General features: G+C 50.7%; 1 protein-coding gene across 10 annotated transcripts in view; it reads right to left on the minus strand.

Annotated features, from left to right (window-relative positions):
* The window catches only part of ZNF618 (zinc finger protein 618), a 188,945-nt gene that overhangs the window by 65,651 nt on the left and 95,990 nt on the right, over window positions 1–27,304 (minus strand). For all 10 annotated transcript variants that reach the window (XM_082622941.1, XM_082622945.1, XM_082622944.1 and 7 more), the window contains exons 2-3: window positions 25,804–25,847; window positions 3,385–3,644 (exon numbers count right to left, since the gene is read on the minus strand). In XM_082622941.1, coding sequence (XP_082479067.1) covers window positions 3,385–3,644; window positions 25,804–25,847 — 304 coding nt within the window. The remainder of the gene's footprint in view (window positions 1–3,384; window positions 3,645–25,803; window positions 25,848–27,304) is intronic.

The raw sequence follows: 27,304 nt of genomic DNA on the forward strand, positions 1-27,304 counted from the left end.
TACTAAAAGGCCAAGCCAGATTCCTCTGAGCCTGACCCTTGGCAGAAGAAACTACACCCTCAAGGAGGAAGGTGTGCCTTGATGGATGTGAGACGAGCCATCATGACCAGCAGGGAGTGCCCTGGCCCTGTTTTGGTACCGGCTCCAAAATGGTGGCTCCACTTCTAACTGTGGTTTTTACACCTTTTCCAAAGAAGTCTTCCAAAAGCAGGTTACTCAGAAATTGCATAACATCCTCAACGTCCCTGGATTCTAGGGGGGCAGCACTAGAAGAAGCTCAGGGGAGAAAACCGAGAACCAACTAGAAGCCATGTCTTCTGACACCTCACCCAGTGCCAACTTTCTTTTCTATCCTGCTTCTTCTCTACATCACACTGGCTTATTCCTCAGACCTGGGAAAAAAGCAGAAATTATTACTACTCTTTCCTCTCGAAGAGGTACTTTATACTACCAATACTGCTAATTGGCAGTATTACTGCTAATAACAGCGAATTATTTACTAAGTATAATGTTGAGCACTTTATACACATTATCCTATTGAATCCTCATCTAACCCCATGAATTTGCAACTGTGAGAACTGAGGCACAGAGAGGTCAAGCAGTTTGCCCAAGGTGCAACAGCCATTAAGTCAGGGAGCCTGGATCCACTCCCAGCCCGAGGAGCCGAGCTCATTCTCCTTGCACAACACTGTCCCCTTCGGTTCCCACACCTATGAGGTGGCCAGGACAGGGAGCATGTCTCCTTTAACAGAAGAGGACACTAAGGCACAGCAAGGCCAAGGAACCTATTGCTGAGTAGCAGCTGAGCTGGAAACCAGAGTCTGTGGCTGGCATGAGGCCCTGGGGCCTCTCACTGTGCAGGGAGCTGGCCCAGGGAGGACTCCCAGCATTTCCAGAGCATGGCCACTCCAGGCTCTCCCCACTGAATCCTGACTGCTGGCCCCGCCTCAAGGTTCAGATTCAACTACGCTTCACTGGGCATCTCCCAGGGAAGGGCATAAATAACTCCTGGGTCCAGTGAGTCTTAAAGTGAGCAAGGGCAGGTCCTCTCCTCAGTCAACTAATACATCCATGAGTGGCTAACACAGTCCTAGGCCTTGGGGAGTGAACACTGGTGGAGGGAGGTCAGACGCAGGCCCCAGAAAAGACTCTTCTTTCATTCGACACTGGGCTAAGTCACTCATGCTCTTCAGCAGATATTTCTGGTTCATCCCCGCTTCTGTCACATGGGAAATGTCATTTCCCCACCTCTCTGAGGTTGGGCGGGGCCACCTGACTAACCTGGCCAATGACTGTGCAGGGAATGAACACATCTCACTTGTGGATTGCAGCTGGCACGAGTCCCTCCAGAGCTGTCTTTCCCTCTGTCACTTGGCTGGCGGCATTCCAGACAATGGCTGCTTTAAGCCTGGGTCCAGAACAGAGCAGAGCCCCCAAGTGACCCACAGTGGACATGTAGTGGGACTGAGAAATAAATGAACCTTTGTGGTTCTGAGCTACCAAGATCTCATTACTTTTTAGGGTCTTTTGTTACTGTGGCATAACCTAGCCTCATCTGACAGCTATAGCACCGATGACAAGAAGGCTTCCTAGAAACTAGCACCTTGCTAGGAATTGTGTGGTGGGAGTAGGGAGCACAGACACAGGTCAGACAGGCCCTGGAGCTCTCATCTCCAGGAGCTGCCCATCTTGTAGCAGAGGCAGGTGCCGACAGGGCCCCTCTAATCTCAGGTGGATAATGGGAAGTGCCCCCTGAAGGGCAGGGCAGAAACAGACCACTTCTGACCAGAAGAGATCAAGGAAGGCTTCTGGGAGGAGGGAGCACTGGAGCTAGTCTTGCAAACTGGGTTGGATTTTGGCAAAGGCATTCCAGGGAGAGAGAACAGCAGGAGCAAAGGGTAGGAAATGCTGCAGAAGAGCGAACTGTGCTGGAATGAAAGGACCGGGAAGAAAGAAATAAGAAAGGGGGGCTATGGGGCTCAGGTTATGGAGGACCTTGATGCTATGGCCTTGACCTTAGATACAGTGGGGAGTGACATGGTCAGTGTTTCATTTTTGTCAAGGTCCCTGGCAGCCAGAGTAGATGGCAGGTGAGGGCAGAAAGACACAGAGGCATAGCTGTTAGCAGGACGCCACAGTGACCCAGGTGCATTGATGGTGGCCACAACCAGCCCAGGAACAGCTGGGAAAGGGAACTTGAGGCTGATCCCCGGCGGCTGGGAAGAAAAGGCAAGAGGTCTCGAGTCTAAACTTGGGGAAGCAGACACAGGGCAGCCTCCCCTGCCTGCCATACATGGGACGAGCCTGGAAGCCAGGAGGAGGTGGGCAGAGCTGCCCCAGGAGGGACAGGCAGAGGGGAGCGAGGCGGCCTCCTGAGCACAGGAATGCGGAGGAGGGCACAGATGGAAACAGAGACCTGGGAACAGACTAGGCGAGGTCTCCGTGCCAGGCTGAGGCATGTGGACTGTATTTTACAGACTGGGGTTGCAAACTGGCGGCCCATGGAATGACTCTGACCCACAGATATGTTTTGTTTGGCAGATTTTAAAAGTCAAATTAGTCACCAACGTTTAAAGCCAAAAGAATTTACATTAAAATTCGCATTTCTGGCATGTGCTCTGTCCAGAGATCTGGCCATGCTGAGCCCGTCTCCCCACCTAGTTACCGTATGTGAGGCGTGGGCTCTCCAGCTGGACCCAGGCCCTACCACCTACCACCTGCCCGTCTGGCTCATCTCCACGATGCTAAATAAACGTATCTTTCGGGGTTTGTGGGCATTTGCGTTTGCAAACTGGCAGGAGTGCAGGCAGCCCCTAAGGGGTATCCCCTGCCTCACGCTGTAATGTAGCAGGGAGAGATGGTTTCTAAGAAGCTCGTTTCTACTGAGCTCCTCTGAGCCTGGCCCAGACCAGAAGAGGCGGGAGAAGGTGCCAGACTGCCACCCATCTCATCCTGCCTGGACAACTGGTCTGAGCAGGACCCACACTGAAAGCTGCCCCCAGAGGCCCCCAGGGAAGCCCAGGAGGAAGAAATGCAGACGGGCATTTAGGACACCGAGTGATACAGGCTGTGCTGGACCCATCTGGGGCGTGGGAGCCCCATGGTGTGAGAGATTCGCCGGGCCTGTAGAAAGTTCCAGGCATTTGACTTGAGCAAAGTCTTAAAAGGACAGGTAGGGTTTTGCCACGTCAGGTGGGAAGACAAGAGCTCAGAGCAGAGCTGAGCAGGCAAAGGCAAGTGTCAGGAGCTGAGGCCCTTCCCTGAGGGCAGCCACAGAAGGCTCTCGCAGCCGGGGAGGGACAGGCATCCCAGGCCTCCCTCCCTAGCACTCCGGCTCCACGTTCCCACCCTGGCCCCAGCCCGACCCTGCGGACGGGCGCTCACCCAGGGTCTGCTGGTTGCGGACACCGCCAATCACCACGCAGATCTCGGCAGGCACGTCGCCGGTCCCATCCTTGCTCACCCCCTTCTTCTCCTCCTTGGCCTCGCCCTGCCAGATCACCTCCTGGATGTAATCATCGGGCAGCTCCGTCTTGACCTTCACCTCTGTCATCGTTCCCTGCTCGGCGCTCAGCGAGGCCTCGGCCGGCACAGGCTCTGGCCCCTCCACCTTGGTGCTCTTCTGGCTGCGCTTCAAGCGCTCCCTGGGAAAGAAGACAGTCTGCTCAGTGTGGACCCCAGACTCGCCCCAGACCTACCTGGGAGCGCCCCAGCCAAGGGGGTTGCAAAATTTTTAGCTATAGACCCACCTCTCATGTGACCCTCACCTTAAAGCACAGGTCCCCACCGCTGCCCCTGAGGGTCCTCCAGGGAACCCTGGGGCTCCAAGGAACACAGTTTGAAAATCACTGGACTAGGATGGCTCAAACTGCACCCATTTTGCAGATGGAAAAGCTGGGGTCTAAATGTGACAAGTAACTCTTGTAACTGGAGTTACAAGAGACCTGCAAGAAAAGCTCTGGCTGGTTGAAATCAGTTCTTCTCAAGCTTCAGTGTGACCATAGATCAGCTGAGAATCTTGGTAAAATGCAGATTTGGTTCGGCAGGTCTGGGGCTTGGCCTGAGATTCTGCATTTCTAACAAGCACCCAGTGGAGGCAGGTGCTGCTAGTCCTCAATGGCACTTTGAGCAGCAGGGGTTTCAGTGGCTTGATGTATGCAGAGCACGTGGTGCCCCTCCCTTTGCTCCTTGGTGGAAGGGCTGCAGAGCTCACCCTGCTTTACAGTAGGGAACACACAGGCCAAAAGGCTCACTGAGGGGGAGGCCACGGAGCCAACACTTGGCCCCCCCCACAATCTGGCCTCTAGGTGGCTCTTCAAATAGGAGAAAATATCCTCAAGTTAATACGCTCAATATCGAGGGTGGGCCCTGAGGCCTAGAGCAGGGCTGCGACTTGCCCAGGGCCACACACAAGGTTGGTGGCAGGCCAAGGCACGAAGCCAGGTCCCGGCCATCCACTCTTGAACTGTTCTCCTTTCAGTGAGACTCTCTGTGTTATAAGAGCCCCCTCATCCTCCTGGCAGTGGTGGGGAAGCTGAGGCATGCACAAGCTGGGGAATCAGGTCATGTTCCAGGCCTGTGGATGCTGCCCTGGCCATGTCCAGCCCTCTCCAGTGCTCCAGAGAAGCAGCTGGACCGTGAACTTCAAGGCCCAGGCTCAGGCATGCTCAGGCAAGGCCAGGTAGCATACCAACTGGAGCTTAGCAGAGGTGCCCGGGCTGGGAGGCAGGACCCGGGACCTCCTCCTGGATCAGCAGTGGGCTTGCTCTGTGGCTCTGGACAAGACCCTTCTCCTCTCTGGGCTTCCAGCTCCATCTACCACAAGAATATGGGTTTTATCATGCCCACTGTCCTGCCCAGCTCTCAACTTTCTCCCAGGTTGGGGAACTGAGCAGAGAGAGAGAAGGAAGGCTCCAGCTGATGACGAGGGGGCAGAGAAAGGCCACTGGGGTGGTCCTATGACTGCACTGTGTCTCCCCACCCCCGCTTCACGTGGTGAAGTCCTAATACCCCATGTGACTGTATCTGGAGATAGGGCCTTCAGGACGTAATTAAGATTAAACACGATCAGAACAGTAGGGCCCTTATCTGATAGGACGGTGGCCTTAGAAGAAGGAGAGAGATCTCTTTCCCGCTATTTCTCTACCATGTGAGGACACAGAGGGGAGGCTGTCTGCAAACCACGAAGAGAGAGCAGAGGCTGCCTGATGGCCCGGTGGGAAGGAGATGTGAGGAACTGAGATGGAAGGAGCACTGGGTTGTGAATTTGGATCATCCCAGAGCCAAATCTCAGAACTGCCACTCTCTCAAGTTGTGGGTTCCTGCAGAAGTGACTTCACCCCCGAGCCTCAGTCTTCACACCCATACGATGGGGATAAACACGGCACCTACCCCACAGCACTGTGATGCAGACACAAGGCAATGTCTGCAAGGGACCTAGAACGGTGGCCCCAGTGGAGATGTTCTGGGGTACCTATCGTCTATATGGGGGGCAGGGGAAAGAAGTGTTCAGAGAACGAGGGAACGCAGGGGAAGAGTCTTACATGCATAGATTTTAGTGCAGGGGCTGTGGAAGTAAATCAGTGGGGTTTAAAGCGCAGCACTGTCACGCCAGCTTGGAACCCTGAGTGGGCCCTGACCCTCTCTGAGCCTGTTTCCGCACCAGTGAGGCAGGGAGCCCCACACTAACTCAAAGGGCCTCGTGAGGACCAACTGCAAAAATGTACAACCAGGGCACTGTCTAGAGTGACTCCTAGAGTGGAGGTGCTAGTGCTGAGGGAAACTGGTGATAGCAGTTGCTGAAATCCCTATTCCCTAGCTGAGACCACGTGGGTGCTACAACTGGCCAGTCCTGCCCATCCTGAGGCTTGCTGAGCACAGAGATAGGACTCAGGGACCCTGTCCGACCCTCCATACCAGCCTGGCAAGAACACAGCCCACGGGTCCTAGGGGCCGCTGGACAGGCAGGCAGCTGAGGACTCTCCCTGGCTTGGCCCTGGCTGGTCCCGACCCCGGCTGCACAAGGGGCTAAGCGCCAAGTTCAGGGCAGATGGGCTTCCCAGGGCCGGCAGAGAGGCCCACCATAGCTGAGGTGTCAACCCTGTCAGTGTTCCCCACAGCTGATGTCACAGGATGGGAAGGACATAGAACAGCTCCCTGCCCAGAACGCCCACCCCCCGGGGCCTGTGAGTGCTTGACCATCCAGTCTTAACGGACCTAGGGTCCCTTCCTGCCCTCAAGGACCTCATTAGCATCTGCCATCCTGGTGGGAGGGAGGAGCTGTTGGGAGTCTGACAGGTTGGGTGTCCACAAACCCCGCAACCTCTGGCCAGAGATTCCCCTCTCTGAGTCTGTTTCCTTGTCTGCTAAAGGGGGACTGTGATCCTTGCCAGCGCGGGGCGGGAGGGGAGCCAGAGAGCTGCACAGAGTGGATCTCCTTGGATGGCAGCTGCCATTATGATGACATCCCTGCCTCTGGGAAGCCTTCCCTGTTTGCTCGAGATGGCGTTAGACCCTGTCTCTGAATGCCCCGTCTGCCTTGCACAGATGACTCTCACACAGGTGACTCTCACACCCTCTTGCCCACAAGCACAACCACACACAACCATCCACTCTCTTACAGGTGACACCTCTGAGCCCTCGCTGCACTGAGAACACGGGGGACTTCTCTTCCCCCAGCTTCACACTTTAGATTTACAAGCCCAAATGTTGCTTTTCTCGGATGCTTTACATTTAATTAGGCATCCTAATAACAATGGAATTGCAGAAGTACTTATATCACTGTGAATTAGTGGTGCAGCTCGTTCTAACTTCTTTAAAAAAATATTTTTTCATGTATCATTTTTTAAAATAGAGCTCATTATTTTAATTATATCCATTTAAATGTACAGTGGAGCCCATGGATATTCTCAGCACGAATCATTAGGTATATTAGTGAAAAAGCACTTGGAATCTATCTACATGCTGACACTCCATAATCTATTCTATTTGTGTCACTGTAAAATAGATTTATATATAGATAACTACAAAATAGTTGCTCAAGATATGCTATGAATTTTATATTTAACCCGAGTCATGCTTCAAGATAAAATCCAATGTCAGGCACTAAAAGGATATTTCTCAGTGAGCACATGATGTCTGTGGTCACTGGTTACTGCTCATCCCAGAATGCCAGGAGAGAATCCAGACCAAGTGGGTCCCTGCCCAAGGAATTTCCTAACAGCCCTGGCCTTTCACTAAGGCAGTGGTTCTCAAAGTGTTTTACTTAAAGGCCTAGGGGTTCCAGAGCAAAGGCCCAGAAGCACCCATGAGGCCTGAATAACAGGGTGGTGGTGACTAGACCTCCAAGAACCCCTACTTTCTCCGTCTTTGATACCTACAGCTTTACTTTTAGTGGGTGGTAAATGGCCGCTCCCCTGAAAGACAGGCCTACGACCTAATCTCCAGAACCTGTGAACGCAAACTCATTTGAAAAGAGGCTCTTTGTAGATGTAATTCATTTAAGGATCTTGAGATGAGATCATTCTAGATTATCTGGGTGGGCCCTATATGCAATGACAAGTGTCCTCATAAGAGACATGTGGGAGATTTACAGACAATACAGAGAAGAGGAGGCAGCATGGCCACAGACTGGAGCCATGCGGCTCTACAAGCCAAGGAATGCTGTAGCCACCCAAAGCTGAAGAGGCAAAGAGCAGATCTCCCCAGAGCTTCCGGATGGCGTGTGAGCCTGGCCCAAGACCTTGATTTCAGACTTCTGGCCTCCAAAACTGTGAGATCAAATTTCTTTTGTTTTAAGCTACCTAGTTTGTGGTAATTTGTTACACCAGCCACAGGAAACTAATACACTAGGTGTGACTAAATTGGAAGAAATACCTCCGAAGCAGTTAACTTTGCAAACCACTGACCTCCACCACCCACCCCGCCCCAAAGTTTTCTTTTGCTTCGTTCTTACTCATCCCTGGGACTGAATCTGATATGGCCAGTCCAATGTGCCCGCAGAGCCTGCCTGGGGGAAGTTTCAGAAACAAATCTCTTCCTCTGGGTCTTACCAGATGGTTCGGTGCTTATACTCACCCCGTCACATCTGGCGCTCATAAACACCCTATGGCCAGACGGGGAACCAGAACAGAGGACAGGGCCTGTGTCTGTTCCGTCCCCATCCACATCCAGCCCTAGCCTGGGCCCTGTGGCACGGTATGAACTCAGTCAACACGGTGAATGAATGGCATGCCCAAGGGCGCAAGACTTCCAGCCACAAGCTTGTCTGAACAACTCTTGTGACTCCTATCCTGGGGCCGTTCCCACTGAGCCCTGCAGCCCAAGACAACACAACCAAACAACTTCTCAGTGGACTGGGGGCTCGAAGACAAATTCCATTTCTGGCCATGTTGAAGGAAGAGTCCCAGTGATGCCCGGTGCCCGGGAGTCAGACAACGTTCTCTCTGAATACAGTTTCTACATCACCCCACCAAAAATGCTAATACTTCAAGTTCTACCAAGTCACAGTAGTAATGAGACGTCCTCAGCACACTGGACTTCGGTCCCACCCCTGCTTGACTCGGTTTTCCCATCTGACGACAAGTAAGCTAAAGTCTGAGATGTCGAAGGCTCTGGTGGAGGCCAGACCTCTACCCCGAAAGTGTGCATGCCTCCTCGCACAGGATGGGGAGCAGGGCATCTGTCTGTGCTCTAAGACTCAGCCTGAGGGCCACTCCACCTCCTCCAAAGGCCACTGCTTCTTTACTCTAGTACTTTAGCCACCTGAAACAATGTTAAGGTCGGGGGGGAAATCTCCAATCACAGTGTGTAAGCAATGACTTGGTTAACTCCCTCTAGAATAAAACATCGTTAAAAGACTCCAAGCAGAGCTTCCCTGGTGGCGCAGTGGTTGAGAGTCCGCCTGCCGATGCAGGGGACACGGGTTCGTGCCCCGGTCCGGGAAGATCCCACATGCCGTGGAGCGGCTGGGCCCGTGAGCCATGGCCGCTGAGCCTGTGAGTCTGGAGCCTGTGCTCCGCGATGGGAGAGGCCACAACAGTGAGAGGCCCGCGTACCGCAAAAAAAAAAAGACTCCAAGCATTACAAATGAGGGTTAACTGCCCTCAAGGTGGGGTTAAATACACTCTTCATGAATGCATGGATACATGGGGTGTTAAATGAATGAACACACATCCAGCCATGATTTCAGGGGCCGTGTTTACCCTGCTGCAGAGGCTGACCATTGACCTAGGCCTCCAGCTCTACCCAGCTGCCCACCTACCGATGATCTGAGTACAAATGATTAGCATTCGTAGATGCTGGCAGGCTCCTCCTTGGCAATGCTTTCTAGGTCCAATGAGGTTTGTGCCTCCCCCGTTCCACCAGAGCCGTTCTTTCCAAGGCCTACTGGGACCTCCATTCTCCTAGATCCAACAGTCCCTGCTGGGTCCTCACTGAGTTCGTCCTCTGTCAGCAGCCTCGAACGAGCTCCCCTCTCTCCTCCTCCAACCCTTTCCTCACTAAGCTCTGGGCCTGCCACCTTCCAAACCCAACCCTTATATGTCAACCTGCCCCAAGGATCAGTTCTAGAGCCTCTTCTATTATTTATTTATTTATTTATTTATTTGTGGTACGCGGGCCTCTCACTGTTGTGGCCTCTCCCGTTGCGGAGCACAGGCTCCGGACGCACAGGCTCAGCGGTCATGGCTCACGGGCCCAGCTGCTCCGCGGCATGTGGGATCTTCCCGGACCGGGGCACAAACCCATGTCCCCTGCATCGGCAGGCGGACTCTCAACCACTGTGCCACCAGGGAAGCCTGAGCCCCTTCTATTTTTATCCATACTCACTTCCTACATGATCTCCCCTAGATTCATGCCTTTAAATATTAACTATGTGATGATAAATCCCAAATCATATCTCCAACCTGGACCTCGCCCCCCCACCCCGAGCTCCAGACCTGCATGACAACTACCCTCTGGATACTTCCACCTGGACGCCTAACACGCACCCATATTTACAGGTCCAAACTGAGCTGCGGCTACGCCCCTTCCCCCAAGTCAGGAAAACAATTCTTCTGACTCCTATCCCAGTGCTCTTCCCGCTAAACCCCGCAGCCTAAGACACTGTCATGAGATAGCAGCAGTCTTCCCCACTTCGGTTAGTATAATTCTGTCCCTCCAGCTCCTCAGACCCAGACTCTGGGTATCCTCCTTGTCTCTTCCCTCTCACTGTCTCCGAAGCAATATATCAGCAAATCCTATCAACCTCAGCTTCAAAATATGCCCAGAACCTGACCACTCCTTACCACCCCACGGCCACCACTCTCGTCCACGCCGCCTTCCGCTCTCTCCTGTCTTGCTGTAGTATTCTCACAGCCCGTCTCCCTGGTCCTATCCTGGCCCAATGCCCCAAAACTGACGCTCAACACAGCAGCCAGAGCCATCCTATTCAGCTAGGCCAGCTCGTGTCACTCCTCAGCCCAGCACTCATTTAGTGTTCCGTGTCTCACTCAGCGCAGCAGCCAGAGTCCTCGCCCCGGCCCGCAGGGCTCTCTGTGACACGCCCCACGCGCCCGCAGACCGCATCTGCTCACACCGCCCCTCTCGTGCCCTCCTCGCTGGCCCCACCAGCCTGCTCGCTGTCCCCTGAGCACGAGGACAAGCTCCTGCCTCAGGCCTGAAATGCTCTGCCCTCCTCCCCAGATGTCCCCACAGTGAGTTCTCCACTCCCCCAGGTCTCTACTCAAACATCCCAGTGCTGGCAGAGAGATCCGTGGCCACCTGATCCAAAAACGTCAGCCGTCTCCGCTGCACCCCAGCTTCCACACTCCACATCCCTTCCCAGCTCCACGCCTTCTGCTCAGCATTTACCCTCCATTCATGTAACATGCTTGTTACTCCTCATCCTCTTCGCTGTCTCCCCAAGTACAATGACAGCTACAAGAGGACGGGGACTTTGTCTCCTCGGTTCACTGTCCCATGCCAGCACGTACGGCAGCGCCTGGCATCGGGGAGGGGATCAATAAGCACCTGTTCACTGAAGGAGCCAAGAAGGATCCCTGCAAAGGTCAATGCCACTGTGGCCCTCGAGGCGTCTCCCTCTACCCACCCCACAAAAGAACTGTCGATGGTTGAACTGCTTCAGCTGGTACCCAGGACTGAAGGCAGCAATGTCCCACCCATCTGGCCCTCGGTACAACATGGGCTGAGGACGTTTCACAAGAGCCAGCGTTCTGAATAAGTGAAGCTTATTCCTGAAGCATCACAGTCTTCTCTCCACCCTTTCCAATGGAAATTTTCTTAAATGTAACACACTCTTCCTACTTTCTAAACTGCCAAAATACAGCAGCCTTGGTAATGCTCTAACACCAACTCTTCTCCTCCAGCTTTACTGAGATACTAGTGACATATAACATGTAAGTTCAAGGCGGACAAGGTGATGATCTGATATTACATAATGACCTCAACTCTTGAAGATGCAGGGTCACCGTTATATCTTCCATTAGCAGATTCGGGCCCTCAGGCAGGCATGGGGTGCTGACACCCTGTCTCAGGGTGACAACTGCCAGGGAGCCTGCAGCCTCCACCAGTGGCTCTGGGAATGCCCCCTCTGCTTCTAACAGGTCCCAGATCCGAATCTGCCTGCCGATTCCATGTGGTCCTGGGAGACCTTCAGAGGTAAGGGCTCTACCCCACTGCTTTGTGTATCCCTGTGCCTAGCCCCTGGCTGATGTCAGCTAACGTCTGCTGAACGATACAAACCGAAAACGGCAGGTGCAAAAATGCCAGCATGCGGGGTGGAAGAGATGCCGGTGGCCATGATGCCAACAACAGGGTGAGTGAGGACAGGGCAGCTGTGACATACCAAGTGGCTAGGACGGGCCAGCCACAGTGCTGCTTCAGGCCATATGCATGCACTGTCTCCCTGCTCTTCACAATGCCTTACACAGCAGGTAGTTTTGCTCTACAGATAAGAAAACTGAGGATTGGAGAAACAGTGACTTGCTCATGGTCACACAGCTTTCTAGTGACAGAAGCAGGATTCAACCAGGTCTGTCTGACTCCAACCCCTGGGCTTTTTTTTTTTTTTTGCGATACGCGGGCCTCTCACTGTTGTGACCTCTCCTGTTGCGGAGCACAGGCTCCGGATGCGCAGGCTCAGCGGCCATGGCTCATGGGCCCAGCTCTGCGGCATGTGGGATCTTCCCGGACCGGGGCATGAACCCGCGTCCCCTGCATCGGCAGGTGGACTCTCAACCACTGCGTCACCACCAGGGAAGCCCCCCTGGGCTTTTTTAATCATTTGGATGATTTCTGTTTTTTTCTCAAGCGAAGAGAAAGTAATAAAAACACTTGTTGAATGAATGAACAAATAAATGACTAAATGACAGGAAGCTCCAAGAGATGGGGAACACGTGTATTGCCTTGTCTCCTACAGTATCCTTAGTATCTTGACCGAACAGGCACATGCTAGATGCTAAAAACAGGAACACAGAAATGCAAGAAAACAAAGGAATGGAGGGCTCCATCTCTGCCACAGAGAAAGGTGTTTGGGCTCTGTGTTCAGTGCTGACATTCAACTCTCCTTGATGTGCCCTAGAAAGGCTGCTGTGCTCACACCTGTCCTTTGGATGTAAAGAGTCCTGTTTTTAGCCACAAGGACAGAAATCATAATGGGACAAAGGTTGCAGCTTTACCACTAGCCTGGAAGGGCCAAAAGAGAAAAAGTACAGCAAAACCCCAGTTTCCACAAACCCCAGTAACAAGGCAGCTGTATTTACGATTCCACCTATGATTCAAATCTTCACGCCATCACCCATGCCTTAATAACCCTCAGAATGATCTACTTCTGGCATGTAGCACTGATATATTTTAATAAATAGTCAAGTAGAAAAGATGAGATTAATAGATTAAAACTAATAACCTATTAAACAACTCTTAACAGTCTAGAAGTTCAAAATAACCTACAATGCATAAATATATCATTAGTTTGAGTTAATTCTTAGGCACTTAATTTTCTTCAGTGTGTGGTGTCAGTCAGCCACAACGCTGGGTAATACCTCAGCTCAGAAAGTCAGCATGAAGACTTAAATATTAAGAGTTAATTCCCTGGTTAATTTAAACCTAAAATAGAGAAAAGCAGGAGTCTTGAGCAATGCTGTCAAGTCACAAACTCTGACATGTAGCAGGTAGGGCCCTCTGGGGAAAGCTGGGAGCTTCTTTCAAGGGTGCCATGGCACATGGAAGGTTGGCCCAGGTCAGCAGAATTACTGTTAATAGCATCTTAAACAGACGCACTGCCTTCGTCTTCCAATGGGTCTGGCCTTGGCACAATACATATAGCTAGCAATGCGCCCGGCTCTCTGAAGACCCACCTTGCCGCGGCCCTCTCTACACAACTTTGGGACCCTGCAGACTCAGGAATTCTCACCCACTTAGAATGCCCTTGACAGGCAGGTGGGGAAGGGGAGGCCACAGAGGAGCCCATGCCCACAGTCCTGCATCTTCTGGGGCACCCGTGGTGGCCCACGCAGACCCCAGAGAGCAGGTAACTCAACCATGAAGAGGGAGGCCATACCTAGGTTCTCTTGCTGGCCACATAAACAGGATAAATACACCCTTTCTGCCGTCAATGGTATTTCCTGCTGAGGCTGTGACTTGGCCTCGATCTCTGATGCCCAACTCCTCTGGCCATCCTTCTCGGAATGAAATGTAAAGAAGCTTCTCAATGGGACTGCTCTCCTTCCATCCTGCCCATGCTGACAACCGATACCAGGAGCTGCCCAGCTGCTTAGAAAGCTCTGCCGTCCCTCCGATGTGCTCGTCCCATCCTGGCACTACATCTGGCCTCCACCCCTCCGCTCTTCACCAACCAGTCCTTGAGATGGGCTGATGACAGACTTGAGGTCTGGAATGCACAGCCAGCTCTGTCCACACGCCCTAATGTGAGCACCTGGGCCTGGACCCTCACTGCCCAGAGGCATGCTGTCCCCAGACACACAAACGAGACTCCTCGCTACGCAGTCCAGCCCTTCAAGGGGTTTGAGGATGATAAACTAGGTGCGTGGACCGTTGCCAAGCTTCCTAACCTGCCCACACCTCTCTTTCCTGACGTGTAAGCACTAACCTCAAAGGGTTGTTTAGAAGATTAAAGGACAGGGCTTCCCTGGTGGCGCAGTGGTTAGAGAAGAATCCGCCTGCCGATGCAGGGGACGTGGGTTCGAGCCCTGGTCCAGGAAGATCCCACATGCCGCGGAGCAACTAAGCCCATGCGCCACAACTACTAAGCCTGTGCTCTAGATCCCGCGAGCCACAACTACTGAAGCCTGAGCACCTAGAGCCTGTGCTCCGCAACAAGAGAAGCCACCGCTATGAGAGGCCCGTGCACCACAACAAAGAGTAGCCCCTGCTCACCGCAACTAGAGAAAGCCCGGGCACAGCAAGGAAGACCCAATGCAGCCAAAAAAAAAAAAGAAGATTAAAGCACAGAAATGTTCATAAGGGCCCAGCACAGCACCACACACATAGTGGGACTCATTAACTGTTAGTTCTCTTCTCCTGTCCTTACCAAGCACTCGCCAGGCAAAATGTGAAAAGTTTGGTCCAACTATGAAAAAGATGAGCTCTTAGGCCATGGGTGGAGAACTCATAAATGAAGGCAGGAAAGGAATGTTTAGCCCCTGTGAAAACCAAAGGAGTGGAGGGCACGGCCCCTACACGCAGCAGTGATGAAGAGGAGGGAGAGGTGGGTACACACGTCGGCAGGTTCACTACAGGATGGGAAGGTGGGCATGACCAAGATGGTAGGTTTGATGTCCCCACGCTCTTAACCATCGTGGTTTGCATCAAACCTGGAGGAAGTGGAAGCCAAGGGGTGAGGATTTTTCTCTCCTGTTGGCAGAGCCAGACAGACAGTGAGGCTGTGGATGCTTCCCGAGATACTTTCTCAGATCGAGGGCCCTTGTCATTAAGGGGCTCAAGAAGCAACCAGGTCAGATCATCCTGGTTCCATTCTCAAGAATGTGCTTCTTCAGGACAAGACAAGACTTCCAGATGCTCTGAACTGGTAACTGCAGCTTCACAAGGAGAACTTGCTTAATTTGCTCAAGGAGCACAGGTGGGAAACTCGAGCTGGGTGGGTGGACTGAGCCCAGGTTCCCTAGAGATCCCAATCACTTCCCTTTGCCGGACCACCCCAAGCTCAAGAACGCAGTACCATCTGGAAAAAGGACTTACTGATTTTGAGGCATATGACTTGTAGTTTGCATTTCTGTGGCTGTCTCCGGAGGACAAATCCAAGGATGTCTGAATTTTCCAGAATCGGCCCTATTTGTGCAGAGGCTAGGCTTAACAGTAACTGATTAAGCAGAAAGTGAACTCTGTCCATCCAGAAAAGCAACGGGGCCCCTTGGAGCAAGTATATGAACCCTCAGAATCAGCCTGCAATTTATGATTTTGTTTGTTTGTTTGTTTGTTTGTTTGTTTGCGGTACGCGGGCCTCTCACTGTTGTGGCCTCTCCCGTTGTGGAGCACAGGCTCCGGACGCGCAGGCTCAGTGGCCATGTCTCACGGGCCCAGCTGCTCCGTGGCATGTGGGATCTTCCCGGACCGGGGCACGAACCCGCGTCCCCTGCATTGGCAGGCAGACTCCCAACCACTGCGCCACCAGGGAAGCCCCCAATTTATGATTTTTGTTAGCCAAACTTTGGCCCAAGCTTCGTAGGGTGAGAACACACGTTTCTGGAAATCAAATGAGCTCCAATTACAGAAACATAAACCTAGAGTCAAGATGAAGATGCAGGGCTTCCCTGGTGGCGCAGTGGTTGAGAGTCCGCCTGCCGATGCAGGGGACACGGGTTCGTGCCCTGGTCCGGGAAGATCCCACATGCTGTGGAGCGGCTGGGCCCGTGAGCCATCGCTGCTGAGCCTGCGCGTCCTAAGCCTGTGCTCCGCAACAGGAGAGGCCACAACAGTGAGAGGCCCACATACAGAAGGAAAAAAAAAAAAAAAAAAAGATGAAGATGCAGCCTGACTAAAATATACCCAGAACTGGTTCTCAAATAATTCATTCTGCTAATACCATACTGGTCATTGACTAGCATCAGACCTACTGATACTATTGAGTTTTGTGCAAATAAGGTTAATTTGTTTAGGGCTACTTTAATTTTCCTGCTGAAAACCAAAATGCTAAACAAGAAGAAGATATTATTTTAAAAATAATTATGCAGCCGTACACATGTGGTTATGAGATTAAACTATCCACCAGTGGAAAATCTTGGCTTAAAGGACAAGACTCAGCAAGGCCCAAAGCCATTTGATTATTTGGGTGATGGTGAACGAGTCTATTTCTCAGTTCTCTCTGAGGAGGAGGGATGCCAATCACTGCCTCAGATGGCCCCTGGGAGGAGCAAGTGAGGTGTGAAAACTGCAGGACACAGGATGTGGATCACGGTAGCCCCTCCATAAACACGAGCTCCACTCCCACCCACCCTCATCCTCACCTCCAGCCTCTCTCCCATGTCCAGGCTCTATGAGAAATCAATTGCCCTTTCTCACCTTCTGAGATGGCCCACTCTCTGTCTGGGGAGTGTGTTTCTCTCTAAATAAATCCACTTCTTACCTATCACTTTGTCTCTTACTGAACTCTTTCTGCGATGAGACATCAAGAACCTGAGCTTCATTAAGCCCTGAGACCAACTAGACCAACTCCCACTCTTCATCAACACCGGTGGGGACATCTTCTGTGCTGTTTCTTTGTCACAACTTTTTGGGCACTAATACCTGTTTGGGAGACTACCTTGGAAGGGATAGCATCTAAAATCGTAAGCGCAAATCTTGATCAAATTGCACAGTGGATTTTGACTTAAGAGTGGAATTTTGGACAGCTCGGCAGTTAGAGACTTCACCTCAGGCTTGTCTGAAAGGGGTCAGGCTGCATCCATCGCAACCAGTACCCCTCTGGGCCATATACTCCGGGATTGGGAAAGATGTGGACAACAGAAATTAAATGGGAAAAGACTTAGTAGGTTATGTAATCGGGTTTGGCCACAATATGAGTCAGGAAATTTAAAATGGAGTGAAGTACCCTATGTTCAAATTTTCATGGCCTCATATCTAGGCAGTGGAACCCAAAAGGAATTTAAGGTGTACGTAGCTCGGAGGGATAACTCTAGTTAGGACACAGAGGACATTTTAACTGACCCACCCTACAGGGCCATAGATTCCTCCTCCCCCGAGGTACCAGCCCTTTTGGCTATGCATTTCATAGCCCAGTCTGCCCCAGACAACAGGCGCAAAATCCAGAAAGCAACTGCTGGCCCTCAGACTCCAGTAAATGATTTGTTCCAATTGGTTTATTTGGTTTTCAGTAATAGGGATATGGTCAAAAGGTCTGAACGCACCCAGAGAAATATGCAAAAGGCCCAAATGATTGCAGAGGCTTTGTCCGCTCACAGACCACCAAAGGGGAAGCCAGCTTTTCTGGGCCAATCTGGCCCTGGCAGACCACAAGGCCCTTGGATACCCATACAAGGCCAATGTACCCTGTGTGGACAAAAGGGTCACTGGAGGGAAGATTTTGATCGATGTGCCCTTTACAGCCAGGGCATTGGAAGAGGGAATGCTCCAGATGCCAGAGAGTGATGGGGGCCCCTCGGCCATTGATGGTTTTGCAATCAGAAGACTAAAGGGGCCCAAGGCAGAAAATGGCTCTGCCGAGAGATAGATACCATCTACATAACTAATGTCGAGCCTCGGGTGGTCATTGATGTGGCAGGCCACTTGGTAGAATTTCTTATAAACACTGATGCAGGCTTCTCGGTCTTAACCCAAAGGATTGGAAACCTTAGCAATCATAAGGAATACGTAATGGGGTTGTCGGGGAAGAGACAGGGGCACACTTTCCTGGAACCCCTTTTGTGCAAGATCAATGGCCAGCTGTTTTTACATTCCTTTCTGTTTGTGCCTGGCTGTCCCATCCCTTTAATGGGAAGAGATCTGTAACTAAGTTAGGGGCAAGGGAACTACCCTCACCACCAAATGGTTCTAATAAAAAGCAAAGAGGAACAGATAAAATCTGAAGCTAAAATAGAAGCCTTAGTAGACCCTGGAATGTGGAATACTGAGGTTCCAGGCTTGGCCAAAGATATCCAGCTGGCGATTATTAAGTAAAAAGGGTTATATAGTGTCTAAATATAAGGTACAAATTTCTTAAACCTAGGGAAGATCCTCAAAAATGTTTGTAAGTAGATTACCAAAATAGGAGGCCACTGGTCTGACTAAACTGACCATAGCTGACATTCAGAGCCTGATAGGAATTTTGGAAGAGGCCTTCTCCCCTAAGCTAAATGAGGAAAAGTAAAACTTTCCAATACAGGTGAATGGGTATGTCAGTCCTCCAATAGCACTGAGGTAACCACCCAATTCTTTGAAAAAGAAAACAAAACTGTCCTTGTTTTACAAATGCAGTCTTTACAGGACCAGAGGAGTGACTCCAAAAATAACCCAAAACCCACCAATGCTTTTACCACTCCCCAAACCTTCCCTAGGTATCTTAAGAGGCTTGTAAGTATTAAACAAAGGGGAAACAAAGTCATCCTAGGAGGAACTTGCCTTTACATTTGAGATGCAAATGTCCTATCTGGTCTTCTCAGGGACGCTTATCTTTGCTATCTTTTTTTTTTTTTTTTTGCGGTAGGAGGGCCTCTCTCACTGTTGTGGCCTCTCCCGTTGCGGAGCACAAGCTCCCGACACGACGCGCAGGCTCAGCGGCCATGGCTCACGGGCCCAGCCGCTCCACGGCATGTGGGATCTTCCCGGACCGGGACACGAACCCACTTGTCAGGCAGACTCTCAACCACTGCGCCACCAGGGAAGCCCACTGCCATCTTTTTAAATGCAAATTTTTTAAAAAGAGGGAAAAGTAATTTAGAACTTGACTTGTCACAAGGATAAATAGAAATCTTATGTGTCTTCTGTGCAAACACTAGTAAGAAGGATTTAGCCACCTAGATAGGTGACCTTGATTTGTTCCATCTGCTAGAAGCCTAATTTGGATCCAACCCCTTGTAACTGATGGCTTTTATGTTGTACCTGACTCAGGGCTGAATTTTTGGAACGGGAACTATGAGGCCTCTGTGTTTGTGTGTTCATATGTATCTATATGTGTGTTGTAGGTGTATGGTATTGCCAAATATTAATTCATAAAAGAGCTCTACTTAGTTGGCTTTTTAAAAATTAAGCGCTTATATAAATACTCAGAAATAGAAAATAATCTGGCCAGAATGAATTTCAGGTTCATGGCATCTGGAAAATATTCAGTACTAAACTGATATCTGGTATTGAAGGTGGCTTAAGCTTGTTGGTTTGATTAATAGAGACATGTAAGAGTCATCAGTGTTAAGCATAATATTTGTCTGTTTACCTTAGTAAACAAAGGTGTGAAGAATGAAAAAAACTGAAGAGTTATGCATGATCATTAGTTGGGTAAATGGATTTTGTTAGGAATGGCCTAAAACAAGACTGGATTCGGTTTCTCCCTGCAAAGTTTTCTTGAAATGCTGCTTCTAATAACAGATAGTATGAGTTTCTTTGCCTGTAAGTGATCTGTATTTGTTTTTGAGATCGATTTGTCCGCCATCTTGGACCCATTTGGTTCTAACCAGTTTATGTCATGTCCTCGGGCTATGTCATTCTTTCACAGGTTGTGCCTTCCTCCTTCCCTCCTGTTTTACTTCTGATTCCCATAAGAATATGGGAGTAAAATCTCTGAGTGGGTAATGAAACAGGAGGGAAGGGGGCAGGGCACAACCTCTGAAAAAATGACATAGCCTGAGGACATGACATAAACTAATTAGAACCAAATGGATCCAAGATGGCGGACAAATTGGACAAGTTGACTTCCACTAGACCTTGAGCCTCAGTATATGCTCACTGTAACACATCAGCAAGCTGAATGACATACCCACAGGCACCATGACAGGTCCAAGGCCGACCATAAGGATCAAAAAGGGGCGGTGGCCCAATTCCTGGAAATCCCCACCCCTTCCCAAAATAGCTAGAATACCCCTCCCACTCATTAGCCTATGAAATTACCCACCCCTATAAAAACTGACAACCCCATACCCTGGTGCCTTTCTCACCTTCTGAGATGGCCCACACTCTGTGGAGTGTGTTCCTCTCTAAATAGATCCACTTCTTACCTATCACTTTGTCTCTCACTGAATTCTTTCTGTGATGAGACATCAAGAACCTGAGCTTCATTAAGTCCTGAAACCAGGCGTGTGATCTCAGTTGGAAGACAGTGGGTTTTGGCTGGGTTTGAGTCCCAGCCCTTTAGGCTGAGTATGATGCCTGGAGCAACACCCTGTTACCTCACCACCACCAATCAGAAGAAACTGCACACAGTGGAAGATAAAAGACTCTGACCCCCTCCCCAAATGATTAACTGCGATTAACTTCCCCTTTTTCCCTTTAAAAACTTTCATGGTCAAGCAGAATCTTGGGAGTTGGTTCTTGGATATGAGTCCATCTTCTCCCCAGGTTGCTGGCCTCCAGAATAAAGCAATCTTTCCTCTCCAACAAAGAAAAAAAAAAAAAAAGAAATCAATTGCCACCCACTGTTCCCTCCTCCTAGGAATGGAATTCAGCATCACGGTGATGGTGGTGATAAAAGCAAGCATTTATTGAGCACCTACTATAGGCCAGGCATTGTGCTAAGCGTAGACATAGCATTATTACTGCACTTTATCCTCACCAACACCACTATGAGGGAAGTATGAATATAATCACCATTTTACAGATGAGGAAACTGAGGTCAGGTAACTAGTCTAAGGTCACACAACCAGGCAGTAGATGGTGCCAGGATCTGAACCCAGGTAGTCTGGGCTCAGAGAGAGGGTGAGTTAGATGCCCAGCAGACCAGGCATGGAGAGTGGGAGCCACAGGGACCATGCTGCCCCACTCTGGGGCTCTACGAGGACCAAGCAGGAGCCTGTGCATTTTGGATGCAGGACTTACACAATGCTTTGCTGAAACGGATTCCTCAGGCCTGAAAAAAAGGGCCTTTTGGAAATTCCCTTCCAAGCCTATCTTCTAAGGTCCTGCCTGTCCTGAACCCTCGGCAATATGTCTTGTAACATCTTGCCCCCTGCAGTTTATTCTCCTCCTGGCAACCAGAACGATCCTTTTAAAACCAAAGCATATCATGTCACTCCTCTGCTCAAAATCCCCAGTGGCTTGCCATCTCACACAGGGTAAAAGCCAAAGTCCTGACAAAAGTCTCCAAGGCCCTATGCAGTCACATCAACCTCCTTGTGGTTACTCCAGGAATGCTCCTGCCCCAGGGCCTTTGCACCTATTGTTCCCTCGGCCTGGAATGCACTTCCCCCAAATGACTGCTTGGCTCAGTCTCTCATTTCCTTCAGCTCCTTGTTCAAATGTCACCTTCTTGCTGATGCAATACTCCTTCTGACTCTCCCAACCCCCCTCCCTGCTTTCCCCCTTCAGCACTTTTTACCAAATGGCATACAATGTGTTTTCAGTATTTATTATGTCTCCTCCACTCCCACTAGAACATCAGCTCCACAAGACCAGGGATTTCTATTTTGCTCACCACTGTATTTCCAGAACCTAGGTCAGACCCTAGCACTTAGTAAGCACTCAGTAAGTGTTTGTGGAATGAATGAATGAGACTTGGTCTTATCACCTTCCCTCCCAATCTCCCTGTCTAGAAGATCCTGATCACTTGTTAGGCAACTGGTACACCCGGTGATCAAGTGAGTCCCTCAGCTTCTTCTATCCCTGGCTGTCTTATCTCCAGATGAAAGGGTTGGACAAGATAATCTACAGAGTCCTTCCAGCTCTGAAAACCTTCAACTGACAAAAAAAAAGGGCATAATTCTTCATTACAGCAAGCCTGTAGCTCCATTTACTTGATTATGAAAACTGCGTTTCCTTTAGAATTTTCCACAGTTAAGGCCCCGCAGCCTCCCACGCTTCTTAAAATAAGTGACGTTTGGCTGCAGTTGTGCTACGTGATCTGTAACCTGCACACTAGGTTAGCATTAACCTCAAGTGCTGCGATCACCGGTCTTGTAAAGTCGACCCAGGCTGGGTTACAGGGAAGTAAACCAAACCACAGTTAGTTGTTTCCTAAGATCAGAAACACCACCTCTCCTTGTCCCCCTCAATGTGACACTCATTCCTTAGCAGCCCATGCTGTTGGTTTTGGGGTTTAGCCAGAGGCCCTCTGGAGAAGGAACAAAATTAGGTGTTCTGAGCCAAAAGGAAGGCGCTGCAACGAAAGCAGACCCTGGTGTGATAACACAGCATGTGTGGCACAGCTGGGAGCAGGGAGCGGAGGTCAGAGGGTCACAGGTCCTTCAAGGTCAGTCCCGACCAGGGCCATCCAGCCTAACTGACTTCAGGGAGCCTCGGGTCTTGGTCTCCCCATCTGAAACAGGAACTGCATGAGCCTAATGTTCCATCAAGTATCTACAACTCTAAACCCCACCTGGCCAATCTAACCCAAGGCCAGGGTCAAATTCACCAGTGGCGTCAGCTAAGGACTATGTTAATGTTCTCTGGACAAACGTCCAGAGACGTCTGGAATGCAGAACTAACTTCTCACACTGAATGCTGGGCCACTCCATGATAAGGCTGCTTTGGTCCTTCAAAGATGCTCTGTTAGGTTTAAGGACAGAATCAGTATAAACTCATTTGTGAGCTCCTTTGGAGGCCCTGCCTTCTGGACGAGCCCCCAGCCTATAGCCCAGCCCTGGTCCCCTAACAGGCTCCTCTAACCTCTGTAAACTGATCACTTCCAACTGGGCAGCCTGATGCCTGTATACCTCTCTGGGTCTCAGCTTCCTGAGAGTAAAGTGGGAATAATAAGCGCAGCCTTCATAGAGCTGTGATAAGATTACATCAATTAATAAATGTAAATCACTTAGCTCAGAGCCTGACTAAATGGTAGCTGTTATTATTATTATTAGAAATGTTTTCTTTACATCTCAAGTCACACCCTAAGGTCTGGGCTGGCCCTTCCTGGTGTATATTCTGGCACTGTGGTAATAACATGGGGCTCCATCACTGAGTGTATGCAAACCTAGGTTAATCAGGAAGAGCAAACAGATGGCACACATGCCACCTCCCGCCTCCCCTGACCGGGGCAAGCATCTCTAATCTATCGCAGCACTCTTCTCCCTCTCACTACAGCCTTGGGCTGATAAGACTCAAAACAGAGCTTCAGGCACCTATGAGCACTGTGGGGAAACCCGCCTGCTGTCCCCTGATCACCAGGCAGAGATGCTGGTATGGGAGAGATTCATGCGTTAGAGAGTGAGGGCAAGGACCACATCCACATACAAGTGATGAGGAGTGAAGGGAAATTTGTCTCCATTCACTCGTGCAGACCCAGCACTTTGAACAGTGCCTGCCACATAGCAGATGCTCAAATATCTGCTGGATGAATAAATTAGCATCTAATCCACCTGAGTCCCTAGCACAGAGCACTGGGCCTAACCTAGCAGGTGCTCGATGAACATGAGAGGGCAGTGGGGGAGGCTGGCTAGACCCTCACTTGAGTACAGCATCACCGCGTAGAGAAAGCACTGCCTTAGGCAGGGTCAAGGCCTGACACTGCCACTCGCTCAGCACATGACCCTGAGCAGGGCCTTTCTTCACCATGTGTACAATGAAGGGGGTTGGGAGCGGGGAGGGGAACCTGACAAAGCCCAAGGCCCCTTCCAGTCCTGACATTCAGATCCAGAAAACTCTTCCAGGCACTGCCAGTCTAGGGACTCCCACTGCCCTGCAGGCCATAGCCTCATACACTGTTCTTACACAAGATTCCACTACCAGGGGCCCAGGAGAGAAACACAAAGGATCTGGGTAGCTGCTGGCCACGTGAGTCACTGTCCAGATTCCCAGGCCCAAGCCCAGCCCTGCAGCCCTCCATTCCAGCCCACACTCCTGACTCCTACATCATGCATCTTCTCCCTTTCTCACTCAGTGTACCTATCCCATAAGCACTCACTGAGCAACGGCTGGAGGCTAGCCCACAGCAGTGAACAAGACAGACGTGGCCTCTGCCTCTGGAGCTGGCAGTCAAGAGGCAGAGAAAAGTACACAAATATGTGGAATAATTGAAGAGCATAAACAGGCCACGAGGGACACAGGCAGGGTCAGAGGGGGTCAGAAAAGGCTTCTCAGAGGGGAGGATGGAATTGAGACCTGAAGGATCAAAGGGCACAAATCATGGGAAGATCAGGGAAGAGAACATCCCAGGCAAAGGAACAGCAGCTGCAAAGGCTCTCAGGCCAGGGGTTGGCAAACTATGACCACTTGTGTATTTACGTATTATCTATGGCTGCTTTCGAATTACACTGGCAGAGTTGAGAAGCTGCCACAGAGACCTATGGCCTGTGAAGTGTAAAATACTTTGTCTGACCCTTTCTAGGTAAAAATGGGCGACCCCTGGTTTACAGTGTTAGATAAATAAGAGAAGGTCAGGGTAGCTAAAACAGACTGAGCAAGGGGGAGACACACGAGGAGACTGGGGAGGTGGGTGGAAGCCAGGCCATGATGGCTTGGGTGGGACACACTGACCTCCAGCCTGGTATCTCCTGCAAACGGGGGCCAGAGTGATCTCCCTGAAACACAGGGCTGAACCCCTTACCCTTCTGCGCTCTTGGTTTCCCAAAGCACCTTGCACAGAACACTGGCTCCATGGGATAAACCTCAATAAGAGTGTTCTGTAGTTAAGTAAGTTTGAGAAACATGTCATTTCTCTCTCTCTCTCTCTCTCTCTCTCTCTCTCTCGGATGCTATCAAGCAAACACCCTAGCACACGAAATGCTTGCAAAAGTTCCACAGCAAAGAAATCTGTTGACTTTGTTTAACTCACCATCCTTCAAATTTATTTGGTCATAGAACCCCTTTTTTCCCCATAAAAATCTATTAACATTTGAAGAACTAGTGTTCCATGTGCTGAAGGGAACACTCCTCTGCTTGGCACACCCAGCTCCCGAAGGTAATCCCAGAGGCTGTTCTAGATTTTGAGGGTGTGGCCTGGGGAGCCACCTCTCTAGTCTGTCCCTTGCTGCCTTCTTGCCTCCAATGCCCTAAATAAAGGTCATCTGGCCACTGCAGCTCCGCTCTACCTAAGGAACAGCAGCAGCAGCAGTAACATGTACACCAAGGAAGTGCCTGCCTGCGCCCCTGGTGGTGGACGTCTACTACATGGGCCTGTCCAGCATCGCCTTCCCCCAGCTTTGGTAACGACAGCCCAGCTCTCCTTTGGGGACCACCCCTCCCCCATCCCCTGCCAGCTCCAAGGGTGAGGTCTGGCTAAGCAGAATATTCCATCCTCCTGCTTTGGAGGGACGGGTTCAGGATACGAGCGCAGGACCCAAGCGGTACCGGTGAATTCCAGACTAGGATGGGCGTCCCTGGAGTTCACAACGCAGCAGCCGAGATATGGGATTCAAGCCCAGGTCCTTCTGCCCAGTCTTGCACTTCGCCCTAAGTGTCCCCCAACTTGAGCGGCCAAGGCCAGTTCAGCACTGAGACATCCTTAGATTCCAGTCACAGGTGCCCAGAGAGGGCACCAGGAGGGCTGGAAAGGGCTACCCACAATCTCATATCCTCCAGGGAAGTATGGATACTTCTCAACAAAGGGAGCTGGCCTGGACCATTCATCCTTTCAGGTGGAAGGTGATGACCACAGAGAGGTAGCTGTTAGTCGTGAAACCAGGGAGAAGAAGACCGGGGGGCGGGTGTGTGTGTGTGTGTGCAGTAGGCGGCGGGGGAGGTGGAGCATACCTGCTTGCCGTGCTTTTCCTTCCAGCTGCACTGGCTCCGTCAGCCTGCAAAAGAAACCCAGAACACCTAGATCAGCCAAGAGGAAAACACAGATTCTACCCACTGTACCCTACCAAGCTCCCGCTCAAACACCAGCCTTCAGAGGGGGTGAGCCAGCCACAACGCCCTACTCCATTCTTCCAGGCTAGAAAAGTCTGCCCCCAGTGGTAAGAGGGAGTTAGGACAGCCAACCGCCCACCAACCCCAATTTGCTTGGCCCTTTAAATCCAACTGAGCACCCACTGCCAACACAAACCCAGCAACCACAGAGCCCTGGGGACTCAGTGAAAAGTAAGTAACCAACTAAATCTGAGATTGAATTGCACCATTTTCATTTCCAGCTGGGATTTCCAATAAAACAGTAGCTGAAGATTTATTCCTACCAACTGGAGGGGGAAAATCCTATTATGTTAAAATAGTCTGTCCCCCAACCCTGCAAGCAGGATGAGGCAAGAGAGCAGCTTCATAATCTCTTTTATTTGAGGTTGGGTGATGGGAAGATAAGGCTGACCAAATGAAATTTTCAGAAATCATAAAATTTTGGTTCAGATGGAGAGACGGAGGCCCTGGGAGAGGAAGGAGCTGCCTGAAGTCTCATGAGGACTGCGTGACAAATACCTGGGGATCTTGACTCCTAGGCCAGTGCTGGGGGGACCTCGATGAGGAGGCCAAGGACGTGGGAAAAACGCCTGGGTTCTCCACCTCCCCTGGTTGGAGATGCATTTCCCAGCTTTGTCAAAACATTAATAATAATAGTAATCACAGTTAGAATAATGCAGGTTCAAGACTCTAGCGTACATGTGTTTCCAAATTCAGAACCTTTCCAATTTTAGAAAGGCAATGTGGCGCATGTGTTCTCTGTTTTGAAATAACCCTGGCAGGGTCTGGGGAGCCCCTGGTACTCAAGTACGTTGATATTTCTATAGTAAAACTTATGCAGTCAGCCCTAAGTGGGCTAAACGAAACCGGCCACTAGCCTCTTCTCCCTTCAGGTCAAGTTCTGCCGCCTAACCAGTTACAAAACATCTTTTTGTTTTCAAGCTTTTCGAATTTCAGGATTGCAGATGAAGGACTGAGGACCTACAATAAAAACAGCAGCAGCTACCTTTGGATGAGTGCTTTCGAGAAGCTGCAAGCTGGCAAAACCAGATGGCGGACTTCAATTTAAACAGTCAATATATAAAAATAAAGGCATTTCACCCCCAAGAAAGCCAGATTTCAGCTTCTGAAAGCAACACGTAGCTAAAGCTGACATACCTGGTTCACCACAGTCCCCACCACCCATTCTTGCCTACTTCCCACCCCATGGCCTGGCCCCTGCGGGTACCCCAGACTCGCTCCCTGAGCTAACTTCCCACCCGGCACCAGTGTGTGGGCATTCAACGCCTCTCATCGAATCCTCTTGATGGGTTCCCCAACACACATACACAATATCCCCATTTAAGAATTTCAGGCATTTATC

This window comes from Mesoplodon mirus (assembly GCF_964341445.2).
Source record: "Mesoplodon mirus genome assembly, chromosome: 1".
In the NCBI taxonomy this organism is placed as follows: domain Eukaryota; kingdom Metazoa; phylum Chordata; class Mammalia; order Artiodactyla; family Ziphiidae; genus Mesoplodon; species Mesoplodon mirus.